The 17,137-nt window shown below is 45.8% G+C and overlaps 1 protein-coding gene across 18 annotated transcripts in view; it reads left to right on the forward strand.

The window, feature by feature from the left end:
- CUX2 (cut like homeobox 2) overlaps positions 1-17,137 on the forward strand; it is a 283,562-nt gene that overhangs the window by 177,830 nt on the left and 88,595 nt on the right. For 14 of the 18 annotated variants that reach the window (XM_077875622.1, XM_077875640.1, XM_077875623.1 and 11 more), the window contains 2 exons: positions 3,665-3,775; positions 7,359-7,406. The exons of 1 other annotated variant lie outside the window; for it this stretch is intronic. In XM_077875622.1, the coding sequence (XP_077731748.1) occupies positions 3,665-3,775; positions 7,359-7,406 (159 nt within the window). Of the gene's footprint in view, positions 1-3,664; positions 3,776-6,666; positions 6,782-7,358; positions 7,407-17,137 lie in introns of those variants that run through there. 3 more of the 18 variants (XM_077875620.1, XM_077875636.1, XM_077875637.1) reach the window with 3 other exon arrangements.

The following is a 17,137-nucleotide window of genomic DNA, read 5'->3' on the forward strand; positions in this document are numbered from 1 at the left end:
TGGCAGGTTAATCAGATGAGTCTCCTCCCGGCCTGGGCCTGGTCCAAAGTCTGGGGCTGTGTTAATCATGGCTCCCCTAGGGCTGGGGGCTGAGGGCCAGGGTGGGAGAGGAACTGAGTTCTGCTTGATCATCAAAGGAGAGGCCCTGCTAGCTATGCATGTGTGTAGTGGCTCAGACACTCATTTCTAAAACTCAGCTTCAGACCAGTGCTGGTTTATGTTTGTGAGAGTTTTTTTCGTTGCTTCAAAATAGATATAGTTCTGGGAGCTTTTTTAAGTGTTTTTACTTTATTTATTTATTTATTTATTTATTTATTTATTTATTTATTTATTTATTTATTTAAAGTAGGCTCCACACCTAGTATGGAACCCAACACTGAACCTGAACTCTTAAATCTGAGATCAAGACCTGAGCTGAGATCAAAAGTCGGATGCCCAATTGACTAAGCCACCCAGGCATCTCACATGTATTTTAAAGACGTGTTGATTCTATTGTCGCCTTTTTTGCTTTGTTAATGTTCAAATACCCTATCTTTTAGGGTGAAAGGGAGTGGTTTTTAATGTTTCTCTTTGATGCAGTAAAACTTGGCCATACTGTGTTGCTCGCCTTCTCTCCTTTTTTTGGTGATATTTTTATTGACCTGTAAAATCCAGAACTCTTAGAATCACTGATTTAGTTAGATGTTTTCTGAGCACTTAGTTTATCTAAATAGCAGAATAATATCAGCCATTTATTGATCACTTGGTACTATGCTTGATGGTTTATATAATTATAGCATTTAAAACAAGCTCCCTAAATATTCCCTAGCTAGTGGGAAAGTGGAGCAGAAGTCCTATGAAGTGCTAGGCATTACAATTTTGCCTTTATTATCCACTAAGAGGTTAATCCATGCCTGAATTATTAAAACTGACTGTAATTTATTTCTCAGTCCCTTCTTGCATCACCTAACAGACACATTTAAGTGCTTATTTCATAAGATGATGTATGTAAGGAGCTTAGCATGGTGCCTGATACATGTAAGCACCCAATGAATGGTAATTATGATTATTATGTAGTATTATTGTTATTGATGATGTTGTTATTAGTGAGTTTACCGTAGAAATGTGGCAGGAATCAGGGTTGAAGGATGAGCATTAGAAGTAGGCAAAGTTGAGAGGAACATGGACACTGTTTGCTCTTCTAGGGCTCAACAGGAAAGAAAGACACCATGAGCTGGGCTTATGTTAGGCCTGGGGCTGGGAGTCTGTTAATATTCCCTGGCCTGGTGTCAACTCTGCTGTGTTGGCAACATGAATGCAGTAGACAGATTTATACCCACCAGCACCCTGGGAGGTTCTTGTGAAGGGACCCAGTGCAGGCACACAGCATAATTGTCTGGTATGCACATCAAGTCGTTGGACTTACCCTACTGTGAAATTTCCCCTCAGAGCCTGGGTTTGATGTTTTAACTGAGGAGTCCAGGTCCAGATCCAGCACCAGCCAGAGATATTGGTTGCTGTGGTATGGAGAGGGGCAGTGTCCCAGAGATTAGAACATAATGTCAGATACATGATAATCCAAAACCAAGTGATGTCAACCCAAGTCCCAGTTCTGCTTATTCTGCAGCAATGTAAAAATCACATCTTTATCTTCAAGACTGATGAAAAAAACGAAGGAAAACTGTGAGCATTCTATCACAACTCACATTGACCATGACACTCCAGTTCTTCTCTCCTGCCAAGTGAGGTTCTGTCCAACTGGCTGCACCACCTGGTCTGGTGTTATCTACCTTTGATCATTCCTTTTGCTGCAGACCTCTTCCTAGCCACTCAATATTTTGGTTGAGGTTGATTGTAGCTTCTTTGCTGGAAACTATGATTATTTTTATATTATGATAAATCAGAAGTCTCCCTTTTTTCTTCTGTCACTTTGATGGACTGTCAGAAACTGTTTCTGTTTCTGTCTCTCCTCTCTAATGATACCTTCTTCCTCACCTAGCTTAAAATTCCATGGAGCATTTGTACAGGAAGACCCTGCACCTTTGAGTTAGTGTACCTAGTGCTGTGGCAAAGAAGTGACTTCAGCACCTTGGAGAGCACCACGTTTCTGATTCCCTTGCCCCTCTATTTTAATCACTGCTTTTTTTCCTTGACCTTCTCTCCTAGTCCCATGGCTCTCCAAAGAGGTTAGACATTTCTCCAGAAGTAGAAAATCCCTTGCCAATTTCTCCCTAAGGCACCATAGGCAGAAACACTTATGCTGGGCTTAGGGTAGGCTCTCCAGCCTCTGATGGGTATGAGGTTTATGGTGCTATGGTGAACTGCTATAGAGCAGATTTACCGACTCAGACATGATATAAGACAATTACCATGCATTTCGTCTCTTACAGGGAAAAGGATTTGCAGCGGGTTAATAGTACTTTTATTTCATTATCTAATGGTAAAAGTGTTTCATTGTGTGTGCAAGATGAATGCGTATTAGCGATGACAAATGGGGTCTTTCAACACGGTGCCGGGCCTCATCATACATATGTTAGATTAAAGAGTTCACCCTAGAAATACACTCTTGCATCTGCGTGTGTGTTTTTAATAAATCTGATTGCAGAAATTTATTGCATCACCGGATTTAGGAAATTATGGGGCTTGATTGCTGCAAATATAATCGGGTGATATATACAGAAATGCTTCTCGAGTTATGGTCCAGAAAAAAAGCCCATCTCAGGATGGTGCAAGAAAGCAGCAGACCACATAAACAGAGCATTTCTTGAATTATGCAAATGAAACCCATGACAACTCATGGTGAATTGTACTCCCCCTGTGAGACTACTACCATTAAAGCAAAGAAAGCTGAGAGAGGGGTGATCAAATATACATGTACGACCAGCAGACACTGTCTGTGATGTATGTGCCTCCCCCAGTACCGCACTATCTTTCTTCCCCTCAACGGTGTGTCCTGTAAAAACCTGGTCTGGGCCTTCATTGCACATAAGCAGGCAAAGCACCTTCCAATCCATTTCTTCTGAATCCAGGAGCCTTTGGTGAAATATTTCTTATACTTGAAGTGAACCCTAAATGATTTACTGCAGGATACACAAAAGGTCAGCTTGCTTCTTATTGGCACCTTCATTTTTCCAAAATCTACTGAAATTAAAAAGCCATCTATATCTTAAAAGGCGTATTTATGAACCCTTAAGTGTAAGTAAGTCATAGTTGGAACAGTTCCCACCTCTGATATATGAAAGCTGTCGACAGCACTTTCTTACACTATAATATGCCCATACAATATGCCGCACTTTACTATTTTGACACGGTTTGGAGATGTTTTCTACAGTTACTGACAAGCTTATGCCATCACTCCTTTGGAAATTTAAGAGGTGGGGCAGAGGGTTGGGGGAGAGATTGAAAAAACAACTCCACCCAACTTTATGGGAAATTATTGATCTTCTGAGGAGCAAAAAAAGCTGTCCTGGATTTTTTTCAGTTGCATCCCCAGTTTTGTAAATTATTCATTTGTGCCAGGAGTCAATATCCTGTCTTCTCTCAGCTTTGTAAGTTAAGAAAACTTGTTCTGAATGCTGTTTTGTATGATGATTAAAAAGGAAGAGGAAGGGGAAAAAATCTTTTTCTTTTCTCTCTCTCTCTTTCTTTTTTTTTTCTTTTTTTTTTTTTTTTTTTATTGTTTCAGAAGGAGCTTAATTCCGTCGCTTCCGAGCTGTCTGCACGGCAGGAGGAGAGTGAACATTCTCATAAACATTTAATTGAACTCCGCCGGGAATTTAAGAAAAATGTACCTGAGGTACAGTATATTTGCTGTTATAGAATTAACTCAGTAGGAATGCAGATTTTTCTCTGTTCAGACTATATTTTGGAAGTAGACATTAAGTGACTAACAAGAAAAGAAGCTAATTAGCCACAAAGAGAAATTACAGCCCCCAACCTTTGGGTGTTTCTTGGTATAGTGGTACTCAGTGGTGCTATCTAAAGTGAGGGCAGGACGCTTCTCCATTGAAGTCATTGTTTCTGAGCGCTCCCTAAAACATCCATTTTGCCCCATATCATGTCTAGTCAAATGCTGGGCCTTGACAGCAAAGACAGTTTATCTAGATTTCTTGATTTTATTTTGCTTTTCTATTGGTGCCTGGGAGAGGACATCTATAGGCTCCCCCCACCTTCTCTGGGCTTTCCCTCAGTCTCCTCTGAAACTGCCTCCCACTGCCATAAACAGATCACATTCTTTCCCTTCACCTCTTGCCTTGCAACTCCAGCTGCCAGGTCTGTCTTTCCCAGCTGGCCCTGAGGATGGTCCAGATAATGACTAGTCCCACCCCCTAAACCACCCCCACCCCCTGCAACGTAAGGGCCCCCAGGGGAACCGACTAGAATGGACATGTTTTTGTTTTTTACAGGGACGAATGTATTAATTCCTTTACTTTTTCTATCAGGCTCCCTGTTGCTGCTCAGGTTAAAAAAAAAAGATGGATAAACACAAATAAGAAAAATAAAGCCTTCTGATTCCATATGATGTTATCAAGGATGTGACACATCAGAGCCACTATGGGAAATGGAGTTCCTGACTATCCCCAAAGCCAACTATGCTTCTCTGGTCAGCAGAGGTTAATAGCTGACCTCTCTGTCCTAATCTACTCAAGTGGCCTGGATCTTAGAGGAGGGTGAGGTAGTGTCTGGCATTCTGGAAGTATCAGACCTGGAGATGTTGATTCCACTCTACCTGTTAGAATCATCCATGGGTCCTGTTGCCATCTTTCTGATGGAGGAGGGGACCACAGAAAGGTGGAGAAGAGTTAGGCCCACCCAGGAATCAGGCTACATGAGCATATAAGGGTCAGGTCTTCTAGCTATGAAATCCTCCACAAGTCATAAATATCTTCGGTTCTTTAAAGCAAAAGAGGGAAGTGGACTATAGCTAGCACTTGCCCATGGAGCAAGTATGGAAGGGATCTTAGGTTTGAGAGCTGAGGGAGGGTGCCCTTGGAGAAGAAGTGAGAATCCCAGATCCAAGTGTCTCCCACATCGCAGCTTCAGAAAGGCCAAGTCAAGTCCTGGGCTTGAGTCCCAGCACTAAGAAGGCATAGGTGATGCTGAGCATCCTTTGTTTCCTTCTTAGAACAGAGAATGGTTTGGTATTTAAACTGATTCTCTGCCCAGAGAGAGGGTACCAAAAGCTTTGCCTCTGACTCTCCATTCTGTGGGAAGCAAAGATGAAGCAGCCCTACATCTTCCCAGCTCTACATGCCCTCTTTGGTCATCACAGACCCTCCATCTCATCCTTCTCCCCAGGTCACATGGGAGCCCTCAGGTGATGAGGGAAATCCAGGCCAGGTTTTCAGCCTCTGAGTTCGGCTTACATAATTTTAATACTGCATAATTATGCAATTATGTAATTAGGAGGAATAAGTTTCCATTCCTATTATAGTCGCGCCTCTGAAAATTCTCATTTTTGGAACTAGTCTCTCCTGATTGGGAGAGTCATGCCAAGGTTTTATTTAAGAACATCATCTGGCTGGTGCCCAAATCACCTCCCGCTGGTGCCTATGCTCAGCTTCTCCCCCAGGGATAAAGCACACGGGACAAGGGGCTTCTAGAAATGGTCAGGATTGGCCCAAAGCCCTGCCACCCACCTCTCAACCTTGGCGCTCAGATTTGAGTCCTCTTGAGTATGGGACTGTGCATACAACTTATGTGGGTTGTCTGTTGACCTGCATTCAAATTCCAGCTGAGCCACTCATTCACTGCCTGACTTGAGCAAGCCAGCCCTTCTCAGGACCTTGGAAAATCAGGGGACTAAGGAGATGGCTTCTGAGGCCCCTTCTTGGCACTAACATTTCCTGAACCTGGACCACAAGTTTAACCTACTCATATGTTTTATTTGGTCTGCAAAGTCTTTCAAGTTTTACAGTAAGTTACCAACATTTAGCATTTCAGAAGATTTTACCCAAAACCCCAGATTTCCAATATCTTTTGTGACTCTTTAGTAGATCTGGTCACACAGAGGTTCCATGCCCACATGGCAGTCACCAACTGGAGCTGAGCAGCTGCTACATCCATTACATGGTGCTTGGGTTCTCCCAATATTGCCATGGGACCTCCCTGCCTGCCTTCATCATGTCCACAACCCGCCCCCAACCCTGGCCTCTGTGGGCATTTGAGTTCACAAGCTGGGACCTAGGTTTTCATAAATTTCCTTTTCCATGGCTCAGCCCATGTACCCATAGTTCCTTGTGATCAAATCCACTAGATTCACATGCATTCCCTATGTCTCTCCAAGGAGTCCTAGGGGACACAAATTAGGAGGGGTACCCAGGACCCAGAAGAGGGATCATTTTCAGGGACAGAAGAACAACCTTATCTCATAATTAAGGGATTTTTTTCTTTACCTGAACATATGTATTCTTGTGCCCATGTCTTCCTTTCCAGCTTCTCTCTACTGTCCCTTCTCTCCCCACACTCTTGAGCCCCCCTCAACTCCTCCTTCTACAGGGGTTTCTCATGGGCCCTGACAAACAGCACTTATGGGGTCACCAAGGGGTCTCAGAGGAAACTGAAGCATTTAGGGTGGAATCTTGGTGACACTAGGTTCTAAAAGACCTCTGTCTTGTGTGCTGGGGAGAACTCATAGGAGCCAACCAGGGGAGCCCTTGTGAAAGGCAGGAAACTAGGGTCCAGAAATAGGAGGCTCCCTTCTGAAGATAGCCCACTGCCGTAGAATTCATCAAACATTTCAGAACCTCTCCTCTGAGCTGGGCACCACTCATGGCACCTTCTGGAGAGGAAGGAGAGACAAGTATGGAAGTGATGTTGCTAAAATGCAAAATGGAATGTTTGCCAAAGAGGGGCAGTTGGATGGGAAAGCAGACAGAGGTGGCCACCTGAAGGAGTCATCCCTGAGCAAATGGTTGAAGGACAGAAGGTTTTCATGAAGGGACTTTGGTGACTGGTGCTGTGTGGAGAGTCAAGGCACCTCTTCAGCAAGGGTCACATGATGCACCACCAGTTGCTTGAGTACTTTGCCTAAAAGAGTATTCCGTGATCAGATCTATTTGGGAAACACTCTTTCCTTCCTCCCTCTTCCAGAAATCCCCAAAGTGCATTATAGTAAAGGCTCCAAAAAGTCCTGCAGGGAAGACACTTGATGTTGGACTTTATTTCCCAGGCTTATTAGGCTGGCATCGTGTGTGTGTGTGTGTGTGTGTGTGTGTGTGTGTGTGTGTGTGTCTATGTGTAGGTGTATATAGGAGAAACCCTAGTGAAATCCCATGGAGCACCCGCCCCATGGGACACATTTGGGAAAAGCTAGCTGGGGGGACAACAGGTGCATCCCACCTGGCACTGGGTGAACTCTTCGCTGATCTCTTTTTCAGGAAATCAGAGAGATGGTGGCTCCTGTATTAAAAAGCTTCCAAGCTGAGGTAAGACCCAAGGCCCTGGCATGTCACAAAAACATTCCCTGGTTCTCTCTCCTATCCCACCTGGAGTTGCCAGAGGGGGTTAGCAGCCTCTAGAAGCTTGGGAGAAACCTGCCTATCCCCATTGCAAACTCTACCCTATTTTTTCCAGATCAGCCAATAGTGATGTGATGAGGATGGGTTCTCTGTTCTATTTGATGGGATTCCAGTGTCTGGTCCCAAAAAAATCTCCCTCTCCCTAGACTCTGTCCAGCCCATACACCAGCTTTGCTATATACGTATCTGTGACTTTGAACAAACCACCTTACCTACAGGCTTGGTTTCCCATTTTTAAAATTAAGAGGTTTGAACTTGGTGACCTTTGCTCTCCCAGGCCTTCTGCTCTGCTTTGATTCTCTAAGGCAATCTTGCAGATAAGGCCACTTACCAGCCCATCCTAAAATTTACTGTCCCACCATCTGAGTATAAAATTGACACTGTTCATGTTCTTTCCTGAAAACCCATCAGGCCCTGTGTCCTTGGGCAGCAGCTGAGCTGTCTCCAGCCAGTTGTTTCTCTTGCCTTCCTGGAGCCCTGTCATGGGGCTGTACCTCTCCCATTTCTCCTCTTGGCTTGACTTTATGACCAGGATTCTGATAATGTCCACTGGTCCTGCTGGCAAGGGAGGCAGGCTAGGAAGAGAATGGAGGTCCGCTGAGGCAGGGTGGTGGAAGGGGAAGACTTTTGTCAAATGTTCCATCTTCTGGGGGTGGGGAGGCTCTTCTCTGTCTCCCCTGGATTCGGGCAGGACCTTGGAGGGATTGGCCCTTCTCCGAACACTCTGGTGGAGATGCATTTTACGTCTGTTGTCCGCCAAGCACCACATTACTTTAAATCTGTCTCTTTGGAACCGCGTAAGCGCATGAGGCAATATTAACATAAGCAATAACTGGATTTACACAAATGTCACTGATTTCCATATTTTTCATCCCTTCATTTTATTACTGAGTTGACTGATGTGCTTATTTATTTATAGGGCCATCCGGTATTGATTCATTTGGTTGTGAGGTGCCTGAACTGAAAGGGGTAGTGGAGGGGTGGGTGGCCAGGAAACAAACCAGAAAGACCAATAATGTTGGGAATTTGTTGTCATGGCTTTGTGGTTTTAAAAAAGAGGCTCCCATCTGCACAATGGTCCCATGAGGGGTTCTCAGTATACAAGCCCTCTCAGGCAGCTGATCCCTCTGCCCAGCCCAAAGACAGACGCCGAGCGTCACTTTCTCAGCTGTTTCCTTGCTTGGACAATATGGACTGGGCTTGTCTTAGCAACTTAGAGCCTCAGTTTCCCTATCTGTTTAAGGGAAGAAATACCCTCCTGGTCTTTTTGTGTTGTTTTAAGGACTGAGAAATAATGCAAGGAAGGAGTTTAACCTAGTGCCTGGCACACAGAGAGCTTCCAAGTGTTAAAGAACGGACTCTGGAGCCAACCTGGGTTTGAATCCTGCCTCTGCCAGTTCCTCACTGTTTGATCTTAGGCAAGTTCCTTAACCTCTCTATGCCTTTACCTCCTTATTTATAAAACTGAGTAATAAGTAAACCTTAATAGAATCGTGACTGAGGAAGAACAAAGTCATACCCATAGAGTGCTTAGAATGTTGCCTTATAAGTCCTAGTTATTTTATTATTCCTGTTATCAGTCTCCTCCAGTACAGGTTTATTTGGCCTCTGCTATGCTTGGGCTGGAATCTGCCTCTTTCCTAAGTAGATGTTCAAGGCTTTTCTCCAAAAGAAGGGGGCTTTCTATCCCTGAAGGGAACAGGTGTGACTTACATCATTTTTTCAATAGGAGAAAGAGTTCAACATTACATTTGAGTGATGATCCAGAGAATATCCCAGTGCAGTGTGCAAAAAGCACGTGCACATCAGACTAAGACATGGCCTGAGTCTCAGCCCTGCTGCCTGCCTAGCTGGGTGGCTGGGGAGAGGTTCCTTAACCTCTCTAAGCTGCATGCAGCTTTCCTTCTCTGGCAAATGAAGTTAACAGTAAGGATTCAAAGAACTAAGGGTGGAGGCAGTTGACACAGTGTCTGGCACACAGGGGGTACTCAGTAACTCACCAAGGGAGAGAAAGTTTTAGTGGGTCGGAAAGGGAAGACGAAGCTAAATTTTCATTTCCAAATCCATGTGGCATGTCAAATTCACAGTGTTTTAATAGCTGAGGATCTCCAAAGAACTTCGTCAGTTTTCTTAAGGGGGCTTTCCATCATCCCTTTAATGTACCAAAAACACTACATTTGTCTGGAGTTTTATTCCTGAAACCCCTGCTTTCTTCATGATCTATTGACTAATCCATCGAGGCCGCCATGTCCCTCCCTGTGCCTCCGGGGAGAAACGCTACCAAAGAAAGGTGTTAATAAAAAGCATCTTCTTCATCCAGAACAAACTGCTCACGCACAAGCCGTTTATAATCCAAATTTGATTTTCATTTTAATTTTTTTAATGAGGGTTCATCCTTTATGCCACTTCCCTCTCGCAATCCACCAGGCTCGGGCTCAGAGCTGAAGATTCCCAAGTGGGCATTAATCACCTCCCAGGAATATTCCCTGAGGCAAACACCGTCTTAAGTCACATAAAGTAGCCCATAAAACGCCAGGGCTGAATATCGTACCCGTCATTCCTTCTTCCCCAGTGTGGGCCTCTTGTTGAAATATAACACGTTCAAGTTCATTCCTTAATTTCACTCCACCAGCTCTGGTATATAAAGAATCTGGGCATCCTTTTTATCTTCTCATTCTATATATGGGTGGGCCTTTTTTTTGTTTCTCTTCTTGTGTGTGTGTGTCTGTGTGTGTGCGCGCGCGCGCACGCACATGCACACGCACGCGTGCATGCACGCGCTCGAGTCTGTCCTGGTAGGAGGGGTGTGGAGAGGAAGTGAATTTGCCCTGCTGTGAATCAAGGAAGGTTTTTCTCTCTGCCTTGATTGCTTAAAGGACAGTCTTGATTCCCCCTGCTCAGGGAAACAAAGACAACCAGAGAAGGTGGCTTAATGGAGACAGCTTGAAATGGCCAAAGTTTGAATATCCTTGCGCGCAGAGAAAAGAGCAAGACGAAAGCCCCGCTAATTACAAAAGTTGCTTTATGAAAGATAATTCAAAGCAATAATTTAGCAAACATAATCAAGTCGCACAGATGGGGTTGTTGATGGATGGATTGCAACATGCAATTAGCAGCTCTCGCAGTTACATATCATTAACCCTCCGAGCACAAAAATTATTTTCTCATTATTAGTTGAAAAGGTAAAATTAAGCTGACTAGACAGTAAAGGAACAAACTACAATTAATTACCTTCATTTATTACAGTCATTATTTTAAACTTATTTTTACTTGGAGAGAGAGATGAAAACATCTAAATTAAAAGTTTTATGATGCTAAACCAGAGGTGAAACTTTTCTAAGGAGTGTGTGTACTGGCCCAGTCACGAAGACAAGACAGCAGGGCCATGGCAAGAATATTTTTTTTCTCTCTGCTTCCTTCTTCTTCCACCAGGAAGAGGATGTGGCCTGCATGATGGAAAACCCTTTGGCTGAATACACTGCAGTTTGGAAACCAAAGGGGCTGATGCCTTCTCTGACCACCCAGGGTCTGACACCCAGGGTCTGAGTCCCACCCAAACACTGACAGGCTTATGTGACTTTGGCAGGTGACTTCATGTCTCTGAGCCACTGTTTCGTCATAGCATGAGGTTCAGTGAGATCATCTATCAAGTGGCTGGCCAGTCATTTGTTTTCATCATGGTAGCTGTCTTTGGTGGCATGGAGCCAAGATGGTCTTTCTCTGTCCTCTCAGGGTTCAAGGGAGTTTGTGCGGCATGACTCCCTTATAGGAGCTTAGAGAGGAGACCAAGGTGCCCCTTATGAGAGACATATTCATCATCTGTTGAATCCCTGCAATCACTTATTCAATCAACAAACTTTTACAGAAGCCCTACCGCATACCAGGTGGTGTTCTAGTTGCTGGACATAGTGAAGGTCACAACCTGGTAGTCTACTAGATGCTTCTTGATGTGGGGGAGGTCAAGTATTTGTGCCAGCCCCAGAAAGGCCTCCTTTCTACTTGGTGCCTTGCAGGGCCACTTAACAAATACTTGTGGAGCATCTACTATGTGCCAGGCTCCAGGTAAAAGCTATGGAAGGTCCAAGGATGGTGACACCATCCGTGCCCTTAAGGAATGTAACTAGGAGTCTAGTCCCTGTGATTGAAATAATGTCCACTCATGTCAAGAGCTCATAGGAGGCCTCTTGGTTGCTCCCAGAGCTTTTGCTGCTTTGCTGAGTGTCACAATCACACCCATCCCCACTGTGGCCACACAATACCTCTCATCCCCTGCATAACTGCATTGTGTCTGGCATTCCCCCATCAAGAAATGGAGCTTGTGTCTCCATTCTTTGAATCTGGGCCAGTGTCCACTCCAACCAGTAGAATGTGGTAGAAGTGACCCTCTGCCAGTACCAGATGAAGGCCTTCAACAGACTGGCAGTTCTGTCTCCTGCCTCTTCCAGTGCAACCTTCATGTAAGAAGTGTGAGTACCCTGAGACCACCCTGCTGTGAGAAGCCCAACCTGTATGGATGGGTCCTGGAGGATGAGACTCCATATGAAGGAGAGGGGCTGGGAGCACCAAGGCACCAGGCACAAGTCAAGGAGCCATACTGGCCATCCAGCCCAGTCAAGCCATCAGGTGACTGCAGTCATAGCTGCCACCTGGCTGTGACTGCCTAAGAAATGACAAGAGAACTGCCTGGCTGAGCCCCGTCAACCCACAGAAGCATGAGAGATAATAAGAAGTAATTGCTTTGGGCCACTCCATTTTGGGGCAACTGATTACACAGCAATAGATGTCCACAGTGCCACCTCCTGGTCTGGGTGACACTAAGCCTCATTGCCCATTGTTGTCAGTAAGCAGCCAGACTTGGCACTAAAGGTCGGCCATGCCTTTGTTAGAGAAGTCTTCAAAGTGATTTTTCTTTCACATCTACTATATGCTGCACACTTCCTAATGGTTATGTCCTGTGTTTTCCATAATACCTCTATTAAGGAGAGTTCTATGATTACCCCCTTTTACATATGAGGAAACCAGAGCTCACAGAGGACATAGCCAACACCTATCCAGTGTCCAGGTCCGTACCTGGGGTGGGAGAGAAGTGAGGAGGCTTGGATGCAGGTCCAGGAGGGTGGTGGGATGATGAAAGCCCTTAGGGAAGACCCCCCAGGCCAGGGGGCCCCACCACTATCTGGATCCTGCCCTGCCTCTCTCCTCAGCCAGCAGACAGCCTCACTTGTCCTTGCCTCAGAGTGTTTGCATTTGCTGTTCTCTTTGCCTCATTTTGAGTGTCAGATCCTCAGGGGATAAGGAAGTCCTCCCTGACCAATTTCCCCACCCCTGCCACCTTTCACAGCACAGCCCTTACACTCCTCCAGCATGACACTTAGCATAAGTCATCTTCACAGGTGCCAGATCATTCAGGCCTTCCAGCTGCTTCAAGGACATGGGCTGTGACTCCAAATTAGGTGGAAGCCGTAGGAAAATTTAGAGCAGACCAGGTCAGACTCAGGTTTCAATAGGATCCCTCCAACTGCTAATCAGATGGCATGGGGTAGGGTGTGCCTGGCCTTTCAGAGATGATTAAGAGGAGGAGACTGTACCCCTTGAACCCTTTATCTGAGCCCCTGCTCACCACCTCCATTCAGTACCCAAAACCTGAAGTCCTCATTGGCTTCTATACCATCTGTTCCAGCCCCAAATACTGAGTATCCCTGTTTCCTTCCCAGGCAGTCATGGGTAGGGAAGGAGTTCCTAACCCAGGACAAGATTCTGAGGAGGTCAGTCTGTGTTCCTGCAGCTGAGCTGCCTGAGACAGACACAGAGGGTTTCCTCATGGCCCAGATCACCTGAGACAGACATATCTATTCCTGCCCGGGCCACAGTCCTGCAGCCTGTCCTGCATGCCATGTTGTGATTTGGTCCCTGTGCTCACCTCTTATTCTGCATGTACCCACAGGACTCCTGTTCTTCTCTTTGAGCTAAAATTTAATTAAAGGCCCCCCCCTTTTTTGCCTTTACATTATTTACTCTTCCAGCTATCTTTCTCATAATTCTGTTGCTCCCCAAACTACCCTTTCTCAGAAGCTCCCAGCACTGGCTTGACCATCCTTTGTAAGTGAGGCTTTGTAACTGACATTAGGTGTGTGTAGTCCTGTCCAGCCAGTAAGACCAGGAAGAAATGGCTTTACTGACCAGCAGAACTCCCTGGAAAAGACAAGCACTGGGGGCAAGCGTGGACTCTGGAGTCAGGTTGGCACTGGTTTGCATCCTAGCTCTCTAATTCCTGGCTGTGACCCTGGGCAAGTCACTTAACCTCTCTGGGCCTCCGTTTTCTTGTTTTTTAAGTGGAGATAATAATAGCATCCAATCTTATGAGGTTGATTGATGTGACAGTTAATTGAGTCGGTACTTGAAAAGCCCCAGAAACCAAAGCCCAGCACATAGGTGTGTTCCTTGAACATATGTCAGCATTCCAAGTAGATGAGCTGAGACTTGGCTTATCACGTTTATCTTCCGACAAGCCTCATGAGTAGGCTTCTGATCTCACCCATTTCTCAGGTGAGGTCACTGAAGCTCAGCAGCCAGCAAAGTTTATTGAGCCTTTAGCAAAGCCTCACATGCATCACTACCTCTGAGCAGCACAGTGAGAGAGGTGCTGCCAGTATTGTTCCCGCCTACAGGTGAGCAATTGGGACTCAGAGAGATTAGCTGCTTGCCTAAACTCACACAGCTCTTCACCAACAGGGCAGAGGGTGGAAGATGCAAACCTCAGTTTGAAGGACTGAAAAGAGGCCTGGGGGTGCAGGAAGCACTGAAGATGTAGATTCTAGATTGAGGTCTAGACTTGGAGACTTGCAGGTGGTTTGGGCTGGGGAGGACCTCATCGCTCAGCTAGATGCATGCCTTTCAGATGTGACCTCACTGAGCTTTTTCAGGTAGTACCCACCAGGGAAGCCCGACCCATAAAGGGAGCTGGGATTCAAACCCAGGCCTGCACATCCAGCCCAGAACTTGGCACATGCTGATTGCCCAGTAAACAGGGTGTCACTTGCAAGATAAAACGAGAAGGACTTCTTTCCCTCCCACTGCCTCCGGCTAGCACATGTGCATATGCATTCCTTACTCTCTCCTCTTTGATGACTTAATAACCTTGATGGTGCAGGTCTCCTCGGCTCCCCCCGTAAGGAGGCTTGCCCCTTTGGCTTTACTCTGCCCAGCTTGGGGTAAAACTTAGAACGAGCTGAACATCTTTCTGAATTTAATACTAAGAACCCACCAAAGCGTCATTGAACCTGTCATGCTGCATTACAACCAAATTAAGAACCAGCAGCGATCCTCTTTCATTCGGTATCATATGCCTTATAAAGTAAATTATTAATGCTTTTTTCCCCCCAGTTAAGCAGTTATTTGCAGTTGTTCCGGGTATTTCTCATTAGAAATAACATCATCTAAAGAACGATATTGATTGATTTTTTTTAATCTTGGAATCATGGACGTGAACCACATATTTATATGACATTCCCTTTAACTAGAATTCTCATGCTTTATTTTTATATTATTGATCTTTTTGACACGAATTGCTTTTTGGCCTTGTGCGAACGTTGTAAGCTTTCCGCCTGCAGAGGAATGGGTCGGCGTCTGGGCCGGGCTGGGAAGAGTGATCGCTCCAGCGGCGTGGCGGTAACATTCTTGCACATTTAACAACAATTAGTCTATGCTGACGCCATGGTAGGCTTCGTGTATGAAAATTTACAAGCCTTTTAATGGACTGCATTATGGAAGGCCATGCAGGGCCAGTCGGTGGGGAGGTGAGGCCGCTGGGTGCACATCCATCTTATGGCGCTGTCAGCCAAGTGTCTCTTAGCACTCACGTCTGCCTGGGGGTGGCAGGGAGCAAAACCGAAGCTACTGCAACAGCTAGCCCACAATGCCAGCATGGGATGTGTGGCCATTCACACTGTCACTCATGCATCCATCCAGTAGATGTTTGCTGAGCATCTATTATGGGCCAAGGATGATACAAGATGTTCACCACCTCATGCTGGAGCTGAGGTGGTGAGCATCAGTATTCATTCATGTTCAAAAACTAGTTGAGCACCTGCTGTGTGCCAGGAACTGTGCCAAGCGCTGACAGTGAGAAGGTGAACACAAATTACTTAGTTATCAGGCGCCCTTGGTGGAGTAGAAATGATATAAGCCAAGAGTTGCACAGACCTGGGTTCAAATCCCAGCTCTGTCCTTTGGCAGGGTTTTCGGTGAACCTCAGTTTCCCTGGCTATAAAATAGGGATGGTAATAGTCCTCGCTTCCAGGGAGGCTAGGAGGATTTATGCAGATAAAGAGCTTAATGTTGGGTAAACCTCCCAGAGGCAGGACCGTCATGTTGTTGCTCTCCAGCCAGCTCCCCTAGAACATATATGCACATCCCTGTTCCCTTATCAGTTCCACTGAGACCTTCACTCTACAGCAGACATTTATTTAGCACCTGCTGCTTACAAGGGCGTGTGCCAGTCTCTAGGGATATGGCAGTGAGCACCCCAGATTCTGTTCGTGTCTTCATGGCACTCATAGCCTAGTGGAAAGACAAATAGACATACGTTCCTTAGTGCCACTGACAATCATGGCTATGATTGACTTCCATGTGGCCAGGATGTGGGATGGGAGAGATTAAACCAACCTACTCGTTCCCTCATTCAGAAACTAATTTCTTGAGTCTCTACTATGGGCAGACCCTGTTTGGGGCCCTAGGGGCACAGCAGGGAACAAGAGACAGGGCCTTTGTCCCTTGGGAGCTCAGAGTACATCTGGGAACATGGCACATTTGCCTCTTGCGCATAAATTATTTGAAGGGCAGTATAGTACAGTGGTTAGGAGCAGTTCTGGAGCCAGACAGCCTGGGTTCAAATCCCTGCTGTACTACTTACTAATTGTGTGACCTAATAACTGGGACAAGTTATTTTTCTTTCTGTGGGCCTTGGTTTCTTCATCTGTAAATGGGACTCATAATAGCTCCTACCTTATAAGGAAAGTGTGAGGATCAAATGAGTTATAGACAGAAAAGCAACAATTAGTGCAAAGAAGGCTGGGAGCCATGTCAGAGGCTAAGCACTGATCATGATTGTGGGAATGATTCTGATTCTGATTCTGAAATCTTTCAGCAGCACATTAACTAATTATGGACGTGCTGAATGCTGCCAAGGCAAAATGCAGTTGCACCCAGAATGGTCCCACTCTTGCCTTCCCTCTGATACAGCCAAGAGGGCTGAATTGCATGACCCCCTACGGTTGTTGCCAGGGCAGGGCCCCTGAAGTGTCATCCTTAAGTTTAGGACCTGGAGAAAGAACCTTCTTGGATGTGGGTGTCCTCCATGAGGTGAGCTCCTCAAGAAGCCTGCAAGCATGCAGTATCACAGCCAACCTCTCCCTGAGGCCCAGAGAGGGTAAGAAACCCAACTGCGGTCACACAGCCAGAAAAAGGAAAGGCCTGGATGCAGTTTCAGGTCCAACCAACCCCCATACCCAGAATGGCCTCAGTCAGGCAGCCAGGCAAAGGCACTGGATTTGGGGTCTTAAGAAACCAGGTCCAAGCCCCACCACTGCTCCTTGGCTGTGTGACCTTGAGCAGGCCACCTCACCAGCCACAGTCTCCTG

Source organism: Canis aureus, chromosome 27, assembly GCF_053574225.1.
Source record: "Canis aureus isolate CA01 chromosome 27, VMU_Caureus_v.1.0, whole genome shotgun sequence".
Classification (NCBI taxonomy): domain Eukaryota; kingdom Metazoa; phylum Chordata; class Mammalia; order Carnivora; family Canidae; genus Canis; species Canis aureus.